The sequence below is a fragment of the Pagrus major genome, chromosome 7 (genome assembly GCF_040436345.1).
Source record: "Pagrus major chromosome 7, Pma_NU_1.0".
NCBI lineage: Eukaryota > Metazoa > Chordata > Actinopteri > Spariformes > Sparidae > Pagrus > Pagrus major.
In genome coordinates, this window is record NC_133221.1 from 5,312,946 (window position 1) to 5,330,329 (window position 17,384).

Sequence of the window (17,384 nt, forward strand, 5' to 3'; positions counted from 1 at the left end):
ATGACAGTCATGTTGAGTACAGCCATCATGCAGCCACAGCACTCCGCTCAGCTGAAAGAAAAGCCACAGGGCTGTGGTTGAGAACAGCAGGGAGCGCAGATATGACAGGAAGGAGAGGATGAGTTGCGTAATGGGGGTTTGGGATATGTTTTGCTTATGGGAATAAGGGCCTTACATTCCCTCTATCCTTCAGTATAACATTTACATTTGTCATGAGAGTAAACACCCATACGCTGTGCTAATTACAGTATGGAAATCACAGGGGTGGGTGACGTCATGTAGAATTTATTTCAGAGTATTATCTTTGTTTTTTGCAGTGATGAGTTAATTAGTAAGTACAGATACTTGTGTAACATAATAGTCTAGTAGAAGTACTGATTCAACTTCTTTAGTCAAGTAAAAGTAATAAAGTACAGGCTCTGAAATGTGCTCAAAGTAAAAAGCATCCCTCTGAGGACATTTCTACCAGCTATTTCTGTGCAAAGCTAACTGAAGCTCACGTCATATTGTTACGATTCAAAGACTATTAAACTTAAAGGTAGAGTCAGTAGGATTTGTCCCAGCTGTTCCTAAACGCACCACAAAGATAGTTCATTGTTGAGTCTCATTCCCAGGACGTCAAATCAAAAAAATGACAAAATAAGAAAATCCAGGCAGAGGGCTGCAGGGTCCCTGCAGATCCGATACTAACACACCTTTTTTCCCTCAATCCAGCCTCCTTCTGTGTTTCTGTCTTGTTACGTTTTCAGGTCTTTTCGTCTTGCTACGTCTGCCATGTGTGATATGCACTGATAGGTTGAAATCAGTCTTGTGATGTTGGGAAAACTAAAAAACTAAAGTAACAAGCCTGTTTTGAAAATGTAAGAAGAAAGTACAGTACATTGTGTTCAAATGTAGGGAGGAAAAGTAAACAGTCGTCAGAAAAATGTTATACGTTTCTCTTCGCAGGTGTCAGATCGCTGTGTTGTGGCTTTGGTGCCCAAACAGACCTCATCCTACAACATCCCTTCCTCAGCCAGCATATCCCGCACTTCCATCAGCAGATACGGTGAGTCAGTCGACCAGACCGCTCTTTTCACACCCCTTGTTGTGGCATTGCCATTGATTGCAGTGATTTAAAAAAAAAAAGCCATTTGCATGTATATATTAGGCAATCATGGATGTGTTTGCATGCTTATTCAACAGTTAATCCCATGCAAATGTAATCATCTTGCTCTCATTGCCTCACAGACACATCCAAATCTTTTTTTTTTATGTTAGTCGTTTCAGATATGAACAAAAGCCAAATCTCCCTAAAGCAACGGCCAGCTCTGTTTGGAGCTGCTCCTCTTCTTTGCTGCAGAGGGCCTTTTTTTGCAACCTTTTCTTCTTCTCCGACTGTGTGTGTGTGTGCTGCAATTTGCTGTAGAGTCGAGGTCCAAACGCCGTTGGATGGTATCAGAATGGAAAGAATAGAGAGAGAGAGAGATGAAGAGGAGGGTATAGAGTCGAGCCATTGTTTGATTTTGAAGCCACGAAGATTAATTCTGTGCAGGACACAACGGGCTGCTTGTGCACCCATATGTCCATACAGTATATAAAGTTAATATACACACTTGCATGCTAACACATACATGCTTCAGATGTGCTTGTAGTCTGTGCTGCTGGCTGCCAGATTTGGTCCCAGGCCAGACACACACAGCAGCAGCAGGCAACTTGTGATTGCTAATTATTCTGTGTGAATGATACTTCACACAAACAGAAAAAGATAAGTGAGCATGGCCAATTATCAGGACTGCAGATAGAAAGTGAGCGCTGCCTTTAAACTGCCTAACAAAACAAAAAAATAGCTAACAGCATTATTGTCCCTCTAATTAAAAGTCTTATTTATGTGGATACCTGTGGATACTCCACTTTAAAACAGAGCTTAAAGGAACCGTTGTAGCAAAAATGAAAATTTGGTAATTATCTACTCACCCCAACGCTGAGGGAAAGTTGGGAGAATTTTTCACCGTAGTTCACCGAACATTTCTGGAGCTTCACAGCAAAACAGTGTTGCTTAAAACTTTAAAAAACAATAGAAATAAACATAAAATGGCTCCATACAGCTTGTCTGGCATAATGAAAGTGTCTGGAAACCCAGACATCCCAAATTGATTTGAAAAGACATTATTTACACCCACGGTTGAGCTTGTGCACCCACTTCAGACGGGGCGTGTGCTTTTAGCTTTGCAGCTACATTTAAGATTTCGGCTTAAAAACAGGTGTAAATAATGTATTTTCAAATTAGTTTGGGATCTCTAAACTTCTGGAGACTTTGATTATACCAGACGAGCTGTTTGGAGCCATTTCATGTTTTTTCATTTTGTATTTATTGATTTTCTTTTTGTATTGATTTTTTTTTTTTATGTTTTAAAAAGTCCCCATCTACCTCAGTTGTTGAGGAGAATGCGGCGACGCTGCTTTGCTGTGAAGCTCCAGAAATGTTTTGTTTTTTGGGTGAACTTATCCTTTAATCTGCAGTGTATGCATTTTAAGATCACGTTGAATGACATTGGCAACATCACTGATGAAGACCTTTAGAAGATAACAGTGCACTCAGTCATTACTCTCTTTTAAACAGATAATGGTGGACCAAAGTTTAACTACCAATGTAACAAAATAAAGGACCCCTTGTCTACATTATGTTGTTATTTTAACATCACAGTTCTTTGGTCACTACAATGAATTACTCTCAGATATCTCAGTCACAAGAGATATTCTTATCTGTGGAGAAACTGGAACGAGTGGTCACACATTCTCGCATTCTTCTCTTTACTATTCTTTCTGTGCCGGTGGCTCAGGCACTGGAATTGGACGTGCATGGCATAGAAAGCGGAGGCTCTGCTGGCATGTGCACGTCCCTCATCAATCATGGGTTGGCACAGCAGGCACAGCTGCACCTCGACACCTGCTGATGGATTCATACCAATTTAACGTTCAACACTTAGCATCTTGACTCAATTTACACCGCCGGCACCCCCCTCAGTCTAGCCTTAAAATCAGCCAGAACACGCTCCCCCTACCGCTTGGAGCTTGAGCCTGCAGCAGGAGAGGGAAGGGGCTGCCGGTCACTGCTTAAAGTTATGAGAGTTGGGGAAAAGGCTGAAGGGGCTGGAAGGATGTCAAACCCAGTGACTGGATTAAGATGAGATTTCTCAATCCACCCTGCACACAGGCACATAAATTCATCGCCTCCTACTCAGCAGGCCCTGGTCCCTAGTGGCCACTCCAGAGGCCCAGGTTGGTGTTATTTGAAAGGTGTAAGTGGCTGTATTGCCAGTGAAAAAGCTTTTGTTGTTCACCTCGGCCTTTGAAGCACGGTCAGAGAGATCCTCATCGAGATCCTCAGATGCTGAATCTCCAGAGACCTCGCTTGCTGGGGAGTAGATGTCGGCTAATTAGTGAAAACTGAAACCAGCATCGTTCAGACCGAGTGAAGAGCAAGGAGGCAGTAATACGAGAGCGGAGACGAGGGGGGATGTATGGATGAAGGAGGGTGGCCTCGATGCTTAACAAATTATGGATCTTTTGATGCATTGATTAGAGTGCGACGGGGACGTTTTTCAACATGGCGTTGGTACAATGTGGCGGGGAAGAGCCAATTATGAGCGCTTTAAAGAGGAGCCAGGCTCAAAGATGTATCATGTCAGTGAGGCAGGGATTATATAAAGAGGGAAAGGGATGAGAATATGAATGACGGTAACAAAAAAAAGCAAGTAATTCATGACAGGCAGAAAAGAAGGACACAGATGTAGCATTTTGTAAATACCTCCGTCCTGCACACTGGGATGCGAGGTCTTGTTTTCCCCCCCGTTTTTGTGCATTCGTTCATTAAGGCTTCCAGTTTCAAGAGGGCCACTGCTAATCAACGCCACACCAGGGACATTATTTTGCTGTTCTATGAAATTATCCACCACTGCAATTTCCTTCACAGCCTGGCTTAGAGCAGCAGGCGAACACGGAAGATTTGGCTTTTATAATGAGCTACAAAAGCAGAGATGGAAATGAATATATACATATGCTCGTGTGAATTGGTGTGTGGGTTTGCTGTTGTAGGTGCGGGTGTGTGCTGAATTCGCACCTAGAGGACCTTTTTTCGTAATCACACTCATTTAGGCTTACCGAGAATTCTGTATCTCCCCTCGACAGACTCTTCGTTCCGCTATACGGGCAGCCCCGACAGCCTCCGCTCGCGTGCTCCCATGATCACCCCTGACCTAGAAAGCGGCGTGAAGGTGTGGCACTTGGTGAAGAACCACGAACACGGAGACCAGAAGGAGGGAGACCGAGGAAGCAAGATGGTCTCTGAGATTTATCTGACCAGGCTGCTAGCTACCAAGGTATAGCATCGTCTGTGGAGACATTATCATATGCTCAGTTATCTTAGATAATTCATAATAACGCTGCGATCAGGCTGTGTTTTTAGGTCAAGTCTAACCTCTGCTTCACTCTCCTTCTCCCAGGGTACACTACAAAAATTTGTCGACGATCTCTTCGAGACGTTGTTCAGCACAGTTCACCGAGGGAGCAGTCTTCCCCTCGCCATCAAGTACATGTTTGACTTCCTGGATGAGCAGGCGGACAAACATGGCATTCACGACACGGACGTGCGTCACACGTGGAAAAGCAACTGGTAAGGGCATTTAAAAGTGATATCACATATAGTAGAGCTGCAACAATTAGTCAGTTAATTGATTAGTTATCATCTATTAAATTGATCGTCAACATGTTTGATAATTGATTGATCATTTTGATTCATTCTGATTCTCTGATTCAGAAAAAAGTCCAAAATCTTTTGATTTCAGCTCCTCAAAAGTGAATATTTAGCTTCTTTAGTCCTCTATGACAGTAAATTGAATATCTTTGGGTTTTGGGGAAAAGGGATCAACATTGTTTACCATATTATGTACCAAACAACCAATCGATTAATCATTTGAGTCATTTTTTAAGTGAAAAAGTCCAAAATGTCTGATTTTGACTTCTCAAATTTGACATTTTCTGGTTTATTTGGTCCTCGATGACATTTAACTAAGTATCTTTTGTTGTGGAGAAAACAAGACATTTGAGGACGGGAAAAAAGGGATCAATTTTATGTCAACTAATCAATTATTCAAGAAAATGATCGGAAGACTACACAATACTGGAAATTATAGTCAGTTGCAGCCCTAACATGCAGGAGGCCCTCATAACATGCCATACCTGCTCTCGTGTCTCATGATAAATTTATTTTTACACTTAATTTGACCAATCTCGAAGTGAGATTTCATCTCTAACTCATTCTCTTTGTCTCCCTCGTCCAGCCTTCCTTTACGTTTCTGGGTGAACGTGATCAAGAACCCGCAGTTTGTGTTCGACATCCATAAGAGCAGCATCACGGACGCCTGTCTGTCTGTAGTAGCTCAGACCTTTATGGATTCTTGCTCCACATCCGAGCATCGCCTGGGCAAAGACTCCCCATCCAACAAGCTGCTCTACGCTAAAGACATCCCCAATTACAAGAGCTGGGTAGAGAGGTAGGAGCTGATGCACTTCATACACCATCCTGATCCCCTCTGTCACATCCTTTTAGTATCCTCTTACGGTAAAAACCAGGATCTTTGGAGAAAATTGATTTGTAATTCTCTTTCTTCTTGCCTGCACGCATCAACCAGATTTTTTAAAAGCCTTTTGAGAGCGACTGTTACAGACATGCATTGTTAGTGAACGTGATATTACGGCTCAAAAAAATCTGACTATATTAACAATTTAGGTCTCAGTTGAGCTATTAGGTTGACTCAGTGAGTCAGTGTGAGTGATGCCAAGTATTGTCCCTCGTCTGCATCCTCAGGTACTACGCTGACATCAACCGGCTGCCAGCCATTAGTGACCAGGACATGAATGCCTATTTGGCAGAGCAGGCCAGACTCCACTCGACAGAGTTCAACATGCTCAGCGCTCTCAATGAGATCTACTCTTACGTCAGCAAGTACAGTGAGGAGGTGAGTGATACGTACCTGCACACAGACACATTAGCACAGTTGTCGTAAATGCATTCTGCACCTGGCATTAATGCAGCGAACCTCTTTCCTTAATGTGTGCATATTTGCGGGAGATATCGTACAAATAGTGGAAGGAGCTATCATGAGTGTGGTTAATTATGCATTATGCAGGAATCATTAGGCTTCGAGCAATTTACGAGGATCAGTTTTGTACAATTAAAAAAAAAAAGACAAATAGCACGGGGACTTTTTAAAAAGTGGTGGAGAAAAAGAAGCGTGAATCATATCAGCGACTGCAACAACAGACAGCACGCTAATAGACAGAAAGAAAATGAGCACCGTAATTAGAAATGAACACAGCATATTTCATTAAACAAAGAGAGGATGGGAAATTATGTTTTTTGCCAATTAAATTTGATAAGACAGCATCACCGTCCTCCACCTGCTCTGCACCGAGCCTCTGCTGCTCCATTCAGCTCTCATTCTACTCTTACACCAAAATTAGGCTGTTTATGCATGTTTTTTTTTTCTTTTTTTCTTTTCTTTTCTTTTCTTCTTGCATGTCACGTTAGCCATCATACAAGCAATTAAATAGAAAAGTAGAAAGCAGCAGATCAGACTACATCCAAAAAAGTCTTAATCAATAAGATTCTGAATTAGACACATTGTGTTTTTCCGGAGCTAGAGATTGGAAGTTGCTAAGGAGTGAGACATCTCGCTTCATTTTCATCTCTGTTGAGAGTTGCACATGCTTTCGAAAAGGGGATTTGGTAGTGACACGAAGGCGACTGACAATAACGGAAGTTAACTTTTTTATTTTCTTACTACTTCTTTCTTTCAAACTCAGCGCCAACTGAAAAATGTTTGAGCGCTACTGAAAAGAGACGAATGGAAAAGTATAACGAGTCAGCATCCTCGACTTCAACTTCCGTCATAGCATCACGCCTAATAAGGGAACATTGGTGTGTCTACTAGGGTGTTGTGTTTTCGTCACAGCTGATTGGAGCTGATGAAAAGTCATTTACTGTGGGAGTAGATGCCGATTGAACCCATTCACGTGAAAGTCGAAAGCCAGGCGTCAGCGGGTGTTAGTGGGTTTCAGTCCTGTGTGAAATGGTCTCTTTCTGTTGCCTCCTTCTCTCTCTCCCGCTTGCCTTTTTCATTCAATGTCCCGTGTTGCGTTACTAGTATAATTTCCCACGAACAGTTTATATAATAGCGTAACAGACAGTTTTTGTCTGCTTGTATGTCTGTGCAGCACAATGTCTTTCCTGAGCTCGGTGACCTCCGATAAATCCCCCCTCTGAACTGCACACTGAGCTCATCCACTTGCAGACTTTACCTGGAGGGCAGTCCCAAGCGCTGATTGCATAATGAGCTGCTGCCTTAGCAAATCAGCCTCTAATTACGGGGCAGATTGCGAAGCGCAAATTGAACAAAAAGGCGTGCTGCAAATTTGCCCCTGCGCTTTAATGTATCTATATCTCGCCCTTGGTGTTCCTAGGCTGCTCATAACCGGCAAAGGTTAGCGAGGTCAGCTCGGAGTCTTCAGTAGACTTCCCCAAAGCCCAGAGGTCTAGTGAGACCTGAGCTTAACAAGGCAGTGTGTCTGATCTGTAGAGTAGAAAGTGAATGTCTACAAGCTCTCAGCATGCCGCTCTGTCCTTTTCGCCTGTGCTCAGTTAGAGTGGGCAATCTGTTATATAGGGCTCTCATGAGCAGAATCATAGGCGACACACACACACACACACACGAGTTGTCAGATCAGAGGAAGCGTAAAAAAGGAGGGAGGAAGATAGGGAAGGGAGAGAGAGAGAGAGAGAGAGAGAGAGTGCATTTATGGAGACATTCTGCTTCTAATGTCAGCTCCTCCTCTGGGAAGCATTAGCCTGACCTTTATGTTGGACCGCAGTATCTCTCTCTCTCTCTCTCTCGTCCCTCTCTATCTCTTATTTTCTCCCTCCCTCCCTCCTTTACTGTACGTTCCTTCTTTTTTTACCCATTATCCAGTCAGCTGCCTCTTTTGCTCTCCATGAATCTCATGCGCTCACTTCTGCTGCCTCTGCAGCTGTAGCTGTCTGATGCACACGCGTATAGAGACACATGCAAACACGCTCGCTTTGCACACATACAAGTTTATACGTGCAGCCCATCACGCCTTGCAGTAACCGCTGCCTCCCGGAGTGCAGCACGTAAAAAAAAAACCTCGGCCGAGCACCGCTAACGGCCGCTCATTCTCACTCAGCCCTTTCACAAAGGGGCTGTGCGTCAGGCTAACCGGGCCAGAGCTGCAGCCTACTTAAATGGATTTGGGAGATGGCAGTGGGAGCTGCACCTGCATACAGTGCTACAGATTAATAATAGATTGCTATCAGGCCCGATGAAGAGGAGGAAACGCTCTGCCTGTAGCTGCCAGCCTTTAAGAGCACTTAAGCAGATGAGTGGAAGATGGTAGGTGGGCAGACGGATAGTGCGCTCTGCAACAGGACAGGCGGCAAACAAAGGTTTGTCGTGCTACGGAAATAAAAGAGAGCAAGATTGTTGCTGACATGCCTTCCACACAGTCAGTTTACTTTTACTCGATAAAAGGTACTAGATCTACCACGCCGCTTAAACCAAACCCCTACAAACTACAAATGTGGTTCTGACTGACTTGATAGGTTTATTGCTGGTGATCATTCTTACACTTATCATGATGAGCTGTATGTTCAAGCAGAAATAAATAAAAAAACTTTTTAACTCCCCAGTTGTAGTTGCAGTGTAGAGTTTCCACAGTCATTCCAGCTGTTCAACAATAGCAGATGCATTTGCTTTGTGCCAAAATTGGACCTTCGTTTTCTGGGAAAAGTCCAGCCCACTGGCAGACTGAATAACCTTAACATAGCATTAAGCATTAAGCATTAAAGATAGTTGTCTATCGGCAGTTTAAGGTCGGGGGGCCTTCGCTCTCTCTGTAAGGCGTAACACTGAGACATTGAGATTGATTTATTTATAAGGCCCTGTCTGTTTTTCCCCCCCTAACATCATTCTGCTGCTGTCTTTTGACACCCTTATTGAACACGCTCAAGTGATTGGGTTACGGCTGCTCGATGCTTTTATGGGAACTTGGAAAAAATCAGGTTTTTCTTATTGTGCACCTGGAACCTGGAATAACACAGCGAACAATCAAAAGTGTAACTCGTTTCTATCCTGCGGGCAATTTAAAAGTTTTATCTCATCTCATTTCACTTGCAGCTGTTCTTGTTTTAGTTGACTCGTCTGTTTTTAATCTCGCTTGTTTATTTATTCCTAACGTTTGACTATTTTCATTACTAATTTGCCTTTTTATTATTTTTTACTTTGTATCCGAGCTTCCTGTTTGTGTTTCTTGCTGTCCGGGATCTTTAACTCTGCCAAGTTGTGTTTATCACACACGTCCGTTTGTTTGTCTGTCAGTCAGTTTGTCAGCAGGATTACACGAAAACTGCTGAACGAAACTCCATGAAACTTGGATGGAGGATGGAGTTCAGCCCAGAATAGACCTCATTAACCTTTGGTGCAGTCTCACTCTCTTTAGCATTGTGAGATGGGGCTATTTTTTGACATTTTTGGTTATGTCTCAGGGAATAATGCATGGATCTTGAAAAAAAAAGTGCATTTAGGTGGCTGGTATCTATGAATGAGTACAAAAGGGGACTACTGGCTCTAGGTGGAGGTATGCACTCTTTTTGATGCATTATAAAATGTTTGAAAGCACAAAAATAGACAGAAGTGTTTGTTAGGTTTACAAAATGCTTGTACAAACAGATATTTTATCAGTATTTGTGATTGATGTACCTTCTTGCTGACAAATCCTCTGAGTGATCCTGAGGTGGCCAAAAACAATGAATATGAAAAACTATTTTCCTTTATTTAAAATTTGACTAATCTCGGATAAACACTGTGGGTGATGCTTTCTCTCCCATATTCATTTATTATTTACCTCTCACTTCATTGCATAAGAGTGGTCAATTCATTATTTTGTGTTAATAATCAATTATTGAGCCAAATACTGCACTCCAGTCTACAGTAGTTTTTGAAATCTGAGCGGCAGCAGCAAACCAGAAGCCATATTACGTGGAAGCAAAGGCTGCAGTGTTCGTATCCAGAGATCTGTATCAGAGGTGATGGAAACGTGGCCCGTATCGTAGTATTTTCTGCTGTTCTTATATTCATATTAAAGGCCTTTGCCATGTGTGTCGGTGTCACTCTGACACAGACTCATCCTGACAAGGCAGACACCAGATGAGACAACGAAGGGGGAGAGCCTGTCTGAATCCCTTTTGAACCCGACATGACAAATGCCAAATATACAAGAAATGGGCTCGGAAGATAAAACGGGAAAGGCTAATACACAAATATCTCTCCGTGTTGTCAGAGACAAAGGGAGTGATGTAATTCCTTTCTTTCTCTTTCATGCGATGGTCCATATGAGAACCTAGATTTACAGGCGCTGCTTTATCAGGTCTTATTCTATTATAGATGCAGTCACAGCATGTTTCCTTTCAACGGCTGGTATTTGATCACAGTTTTCTCTTTTGTACAGATCACAGCCGCCCTGGAGCAGGACGAACAGGCGAGGAAGCAGAGGTTGGCCTACAAGGTGGAGCAGCTCATCTCGGCCATGTCCTACGAGAGCTGAGAGCGACCCCCTCCCCCCCCTTTTACTGAGAGAGAACGAGAGAGGCAGGACCACAATCTCTACAGGACCTCCCAAAAAGGGTCCAGCATTACTTACCTCTCATCGTGGGAGCTAGAACCATGAACCAGACCTGGGACCTCTGTGTATCCACAGCCGGACTGACATACAGCTGCTTTAGTTTGTAATTCTCCCACCTCCTTCCATGATGGCACCAGCTAAAGGGCCCACAAGACTGGGACAGAGGCCCTGCAGCTGGAGCTGATAATGGCATAAGGAAGGGACATCAGTAGAGAAGGCAACAACATGGCTTGTATTTATTTATTTTTTCTTTGTTTCTTTTTTCTCAAAGGATATTTTCTCTCAGTTTTCGACAGGAAATTGTATGTCGTGTGTGTGTGCGCGTGTGTGTGTGTGTGTGCATGAGTGTGCGTTTGTGCCGTGCCGAAGATGAAGACTCCTGCAGGACCGCGAGAGCAAATGGAGAAACAGATGTATTCTCTATACTCAGTCAGAAACTCACATCTGAGTGTGAAATGGAGATTGGAAAAGAAGAAAAAAAAAAAAGAAAGAAAGGCGAGAAGCAGAAGAGCAGATCTCATGTCGGACAGCTGAGCTTGCATTCCGATTTCTCAGATTTTATTTTTGTACTTGTACATTTGAATATTATCAGTTGCAGTTGAAATATCCACCCGGGATCCCAGAAGTGTTTGTTGTATAAAGACATGAAGAGTGTAACACAGCATCGGTGGCGGCGCGGCGGTCGAACAGGCCGCGGCCCGCGTCGTCGTCTCTCACTCCTTCCCCCTCCTCGGACCGATGCTTCACACACGACACGGACACAAACCTCTTGCTCCTTATCCAATCAGAAGTGTACAGGAAAAACATGACACTTGTGCTCATCATCTAAGAGTCGACGGAGCTCCGCTCTTGGTGGTCACAGCTCAGCCAGCATGCTTGCACCTAAAAACTGAGGATGACGGTGATGAAATCTATAGTGTATTTAGGAGATGACCTTAAAATCAGCATCACTCTGGTGTCCGAGGCTTTTTTCAGCAGTTAGGTCATCTGTGTATGTACCGGTTGATTCTTGCCAATCAGTGTATGTGAATGTACAAATGTTTTTTTTTGGTTTTTTTTGTTTATTTGTTTGTCTATTTGAGTTTTTGCAAACAGAAAGGGGGCTCGGTTGAACTGCAGCTCCGTAGATATTTGCAGTAGCCCGTCAAGTGAACAACTCCATTTTTGTCCGTCCTGGCCCCAGCTCATCCAAAACGTTATTTACCCTTAATCACTTTTCTGCTAGAGGAGAGTGTGTATCGTCTCGCATCGTGGCTGTCACTGCTGTCACTCATACAGCACAGTATGTACAGCTCGCAAGTTAGTAGAGACCAAGCAGGAGCGATTGGTTTCTGTAGGCTAAAAACTCTCCGTTGTATAACCACAGTTTGTATCTCTTTGGGAAACTTGATCAACTTTATGTGTACTTTGCATGCTATCACACATCAGAAGTGTTCCAAGGGTCCATATTTGATTTTATCAAGTGCCAACGAGTCATGCCAGCTCCCTCCGGGTAGTTGAGATGTTAGCTGATGGGGGAGATCTTAACCCGACCACCAACCCATGTCCTCGCACAGACAAGAAGAAGCCTAGCTAGCGTGGGTCTAGTTTGACCAAGTGCCAAAAGATCCTGTGTCGTTTCAAATTGTTCACTAATGTGTCAAAAAAAAAAAAAAAAAAAAAAAATCGGTTTATGCTTTACAGAGGGAGCAACGCTCTCGTTTTTGGAGTGTAGATCCGGTTGAAGTTGCAGCTTACGTAACTGGAACGGTGAGTTTTGAAACTCATGAAAGGTACGATACACAAGCAGAAGAAGAAGAAGAAAGAGGATCCGGGGAAAAAACATGAAAAGCGCATAAAAAATGAGTATGTTACATGTCATGTGGCTGCGTCTCCTGACTTAAACCAAAACGTCACAAGCTCAAAGGCTGATGCAACCTTTCAACCTTATGGCTGGATGACAACAAACTGTAGATTCCGTCCTTCGAATCGCTGATTTCATTTTCTTCCGAGATGCGTGTTTGCTTGTTGTTTACATCAAGTACTTGAAAAATAGGTAGTATTAAAGGTTTGCACAGTATACTTCGGTTGTGTGCGTTTAGAGCATGACAAACACCATTAGTGGGTGAAAGGTGCTTCTTTTTCTTCCGTGGCCTTAGATACCCACCTGCTTAGCGTTCCTGATCTTACTAGTCCTCGACTCGGGCACAGTCCTTTTCCCGTGCTCCGGAGCCCAGCGGTTGCTTTCGGTGATACCCGGCCCCGGCACTCTGCTGAGAACTGTCTTAGCGAGATAAAGTAAAAAGGAAAGGTGAAGAGGCTACGGCCCGGCTCAGGCAGACATCGCCTCGCTCAGCACCCGGCTCGCCTGAGCTGTTTGAAGAGAAGTGTCGAGAAATGAGGAGAGAGGAGGAGGTAGAAAGAGAGAGAACCCCTTTAGCTCTAGTTTCCTGCTCCGGCTTTGAAGCTGCTCTTTGATCTGAGTCGGTTGTGTGCACAGTGTGATCAGGAGATGGAAAGAAAAAAAAAAAAACATCAAACTAACAGGCAAGGAGAAATGTAGGATGAGGTGATGATTGACGTGCTGTTCCGTGTCTGGCCAGTGGGGGCAGAAGTTGGAAAGTTGTAAATTTGTTCCCCTCATCTGAAAAAAAGCACCTTCTCACTCCCTAATAAACATCTTTAGGTACACAAATGGCGCACTTATACAGGACATACACAAAACATAAAGCTTCCTCCTTTTGATTAAGGTGTCTTCCCGATTTCAGCAAATAGAATTGTATCCTCCTCATACCTCACATTGCTTGTATGGAGTAATGCTTTTTATCTTTTTATCATTTTAACAGGACCTAAATGCCTTTTCCTTTTCGCAAGGGACGAAATGTATGTTTTATTAGAGTCTTTCCAACTCTTAGAGGAGCTCTCCCTGTATTCAGAATTGTGACGAACGTAATCAGAGGCACGCGAAATTGCTCGAGAGTGGCTTTGATTTTTTCTCTCAGAGATCATTTATATCAGGATGTTTCCTTTTCGTCTCGCGTGAGGTTTTTCTGCATGCATTTTAATTCACGCTTTTAGTTCTGCCTGGTATTCCATATCGATCCGCGCCGTCATTAGTCCAACCGCGATTCCTTCCCATTTGTTACACGTCTTAAATCACAGCTGAATGCACCTTTTTTTTTTTGTGAAAGAGATTTTTTTTTTGTCGTTGTTACTAGATAGAGCTTGTTTCCATGCTGTATTTCTGGGACAATTTTAATTCAGTTTGAACTGAGAAGAGAAAAAGTTTGTTTACTCTTTCTGCAGCGCAGAATCCCATTTGACTGCCAGTTGTGTGAGATATGGATAAGATGCTCACGAACACAACCTCATTTCAGCTCAAGCCGATCGCTAAGTGAAGATGCTTCGTGCACTTTTTTGCTCTCAGTGTAACGTGTTGCCGAAGAGATGGTGGTGTTGTGGTTTTTTGATTGGCACGTGTCATTCCTTATACAAAACAAAGCATTTAATCAGCGTTTTTTGTTTGCTTTATGGCATCAGACTGAGGAATTGAAATCCAGATCGATGTATAACTCTCGAGTCAAAAAATATCACCAAGTATAAAACGAGTATCCTTCCATTTTAAACACATTGTAAACAAACCCTTTGTAGACACTGGAGTTCTGTAAAATAGTAATTACTGGCAACGATGATGATGACGATGATGATGATGATGATGATAATAATAATGGCTGTCTGTTCTTCTTGTTTTATAAAAGTGTTGTGAAAAATTGTAAGAAACTTAAAGTATTTAAAAAAGGTTGTTCTCTTGTTTTTTTTATTTGCTTTGGTTTTGTTATGATAATATATTATTGTGTACCTATTGTAAATATGAAGCACACCTATTTTGCAAGCCAAGGATTCACTTTGTACTGTTGTTATATATAAATAAACTTTGCTGGTTAAAAATTGCATAGAGCCAAAAACTGCATTTGTGTCTTTTATGTCGAGAGACCTCCCAGGCAAAGAGAAGAGGGAACGATGCATTCTCTCCAAGAACCACAGATCCCATAATGCTTTGCAGGATGTAAACAGGAAGTATAGGTTTACTGAGCTACATGTGGTCTACAACAGCAAACTCTAATCAACTCAGGTAGATGGGGTCTTGTTTTCAAGAGTTAAAGGTGAGTAGATAAAGACTAAGTGAACTTATCCTTTAATCCTTATTTTGTTAGCCTATATTTATGCATGTAAGCTGATTGGCACCATGTAAAGTATGCCGAATTAGCTATTAGCTGTCTTTTTCTTGAATGTACCCATGGATGTACAGACAACTGCCACAGTATCACTTTGATAATGAAGACAACATTAAAAAGTGGAGATTTTAAGGCAAGATCTGGAGATATAAGGAGTGTATTTTTCTATGATTTCCAAGCAGATTTATGGACATTTATACAGGACGGACACAGAATATAATTAAATCTTTGGAAAGTTGAAGTCTTGTATGTATACAAAAAAATATGTATTATGTCTGTGTGTTTGGATCTGACTGAGTTATGGCTCCGAGAAGGAGTAAGGCTTCGTTGCAAACTGGCAATCAGGCACCAGGGTTTTTTAAAGTAACTCTAATGCCTCCATGAGCTGTGTGACACTGCTGCTGACTGTGTTGATCAGTAGGCCAAACCACAGTAACTTACCTGCTGTTTTCAGGACACCAGCCTCCCTTTCACCACTTGAAATCTCTGCCCTAAGGTGATGCCAATTTTGGCCAACTGTCAGGCACATCCTCCGACTCCTACCCCCGCCATCTCTCTCTCACATCCACTTCGGCTCCGGGTTCATCCTGAGATCCTGCATTTCCCACTCACTTCCCCGGCTAACAGAATAACCCACGGCTGTAACATGCTGAATTGCGGCCGTTTGTCTTCATGCGGGTCTGTTAGTTCAGACCGGGCTCAGCTTCTCTGCGCCACCACAGAGGCTTGCAATCGCATTAGGGTTGCTAATGGAGGTGTGGGTGAGTGTGTTTAGCTGGAATGAAATGGCCCTGAGGTCAGTTATTCCACAGAGGACGACTGTTGATGACCACTGAGGCACTTTTTTTTAAACTGTTTGCTTTTTTTGGATGCGCCTGTGTTTTATGAGAGAGTAAACAGTAGGGAAAAAGCAGATGAGTGGGCAGAGAGAGAAGCAGGAAGGAGGTTCAGGTGCTCATGTAAGCGTTAAGTAAAGTCCTTGAGCAAAACACTGAGTTTCTACCAGCTTATTCTGTAATAGCCATCTCAATGTCGTTGTGATTGTTGGCTGTTTTCATCATCCACACTGTGAGAAAAGAAATTCTGGCAGCCGTACCACCGTTTTGCACCACATGAATACCTAACAGTGGCCACAGCAGATTTAAGTAATTTGTCCGTTCTACATGACGGCGGAAAAAGGTGTAGTCCGGCCGAGCTGTGGTGTAAATGTTCTCAACTTCCTGGTGCGGCCAGTCCTTCTAGCAATATGTATTCTATATCTCGATTCCCCCTTGGCCACCCCTGCTCCTGTATTTCCTCTCGGGAAGGTCTAATCCCCGCTGCTTCTAATCCTGTACTGCTGAGACCAATTCAAATCCACGCGGGACTTAACGCCCTGTAATGCCTTTACAAGTAGTTGCATAAAGCTGACATCCCATTCGTTCTGGGTAGGATTCTCAGCCTGGATTACAAGGCAAATTCTGAAATAATTAATGTGAGTTGGCAAAAGAGGATGCCAGGGGTGATTTCAGACCCATTTTTTGAAGAATGGACGCGTATTAATTTCACAATGAAACAATCCCTGACCACCTTGTTGGACCTCCTGATGCTGATGGTTGTTAACTGTCTTTGTTTGAGTGCGGCGAACCCCTGCATCAAGGGTTTGTAGCTCTCAACTTTCACCGTTTAGCCATGAATTAGATTATGAATAAAAGTTTCAGGTTTCCTCATATTGTGGTGTTGGTAGACCGAAAAGCTCTCTTACTGTAGGTTAGATTTATGGGCGACAACTCCAGCTGTCCTTGACATCCCAAGCTGCTTCCAATGGAACAATGTGGGGCATTGTGAGGTGCTTCACACCACACTGTATAACCTGCACTCCATTTATCATTTAGATCTATGCATGCAAGTCATAAAGTGCATATTAAAGACTCAAAATCAGCTATAGCCCTATTTGCAAGGACAAGTCTGGCAAGGGTCTATACCTTTTCTCGACAAAGCCGATGACAGGACTAAAACCAACAGTGCATCCGTCTGCACCTCAATACCTACCCAAGTTAATCTTTAAAAGCAGGCCACAAATATATATATATATATGACTGGATGATGAAGGGGGTGAGTAACCGGAAATGGGAGGAAGAGGCGGGCGACACAAGGAAGACACATGGCAGAAGAAGAGGAGACATGAGAAGCAACACCAAGGCTGCACACAACACAAGAAATAGATGCTGTAGGTGGTGGTGGGAAGTTGGACGGTGGGAAATTGCGAACGAATGAATGTGAATCCAGGTGTCTGAGCTCTCAGCACAGGCTCTATTTATAGTCTGGCTTCCTGCTGTAAGAGCTGTCACTCTCAGCGTGCTCTGCAGCCCGTCTCGCCTGCCGCCCGCTACCCTCTCTCTCTCATTAGAACTCCACAGCACAACACACGCCGAACACGTCGGCGGGCGCTCT

At 43.2% G+C, this 17,384-nt stretch overlaps 1 protein-coding gene across 1 annotated transcript in view; it reads left to right on the forward strand.

Moving 5' to 3' along the window:
- Positions 1-14,681, forward strand: part of plxna2 (plexin A2) — a 196,881-nt gene extending 182,200 nt beyond the window's left edge. The window contains exons 27-32 of the mRNA XM_073470197.1: positions 949-1,048; positions 4,171-4,361; positions 4,485-4,654; positions 5,322-5,534; positions 5,849-5,999; positions 10,564-14,681. Coding sequence (XP_073326298.1) covers positions 949-1,048; positions 4,171-4,361; positions 4,485-4,654; positions 5,322-5,534; positions 5,849-5,999; positions 10,564-10,659 — 921 coding nt within the window. The 3' untranslated portion in view covers positions 10,660-14,681. The remainder of the gene's footprint in view (positions 1-948; positions 1,049-4,170; positions 4,362-4,484; positions 4,655-5,321; positions 5,535-5,848; positions 6,000-10,563) is intronic.
- Positions 14,682-17,384: the final 2,703 nt, after the last annotated feature.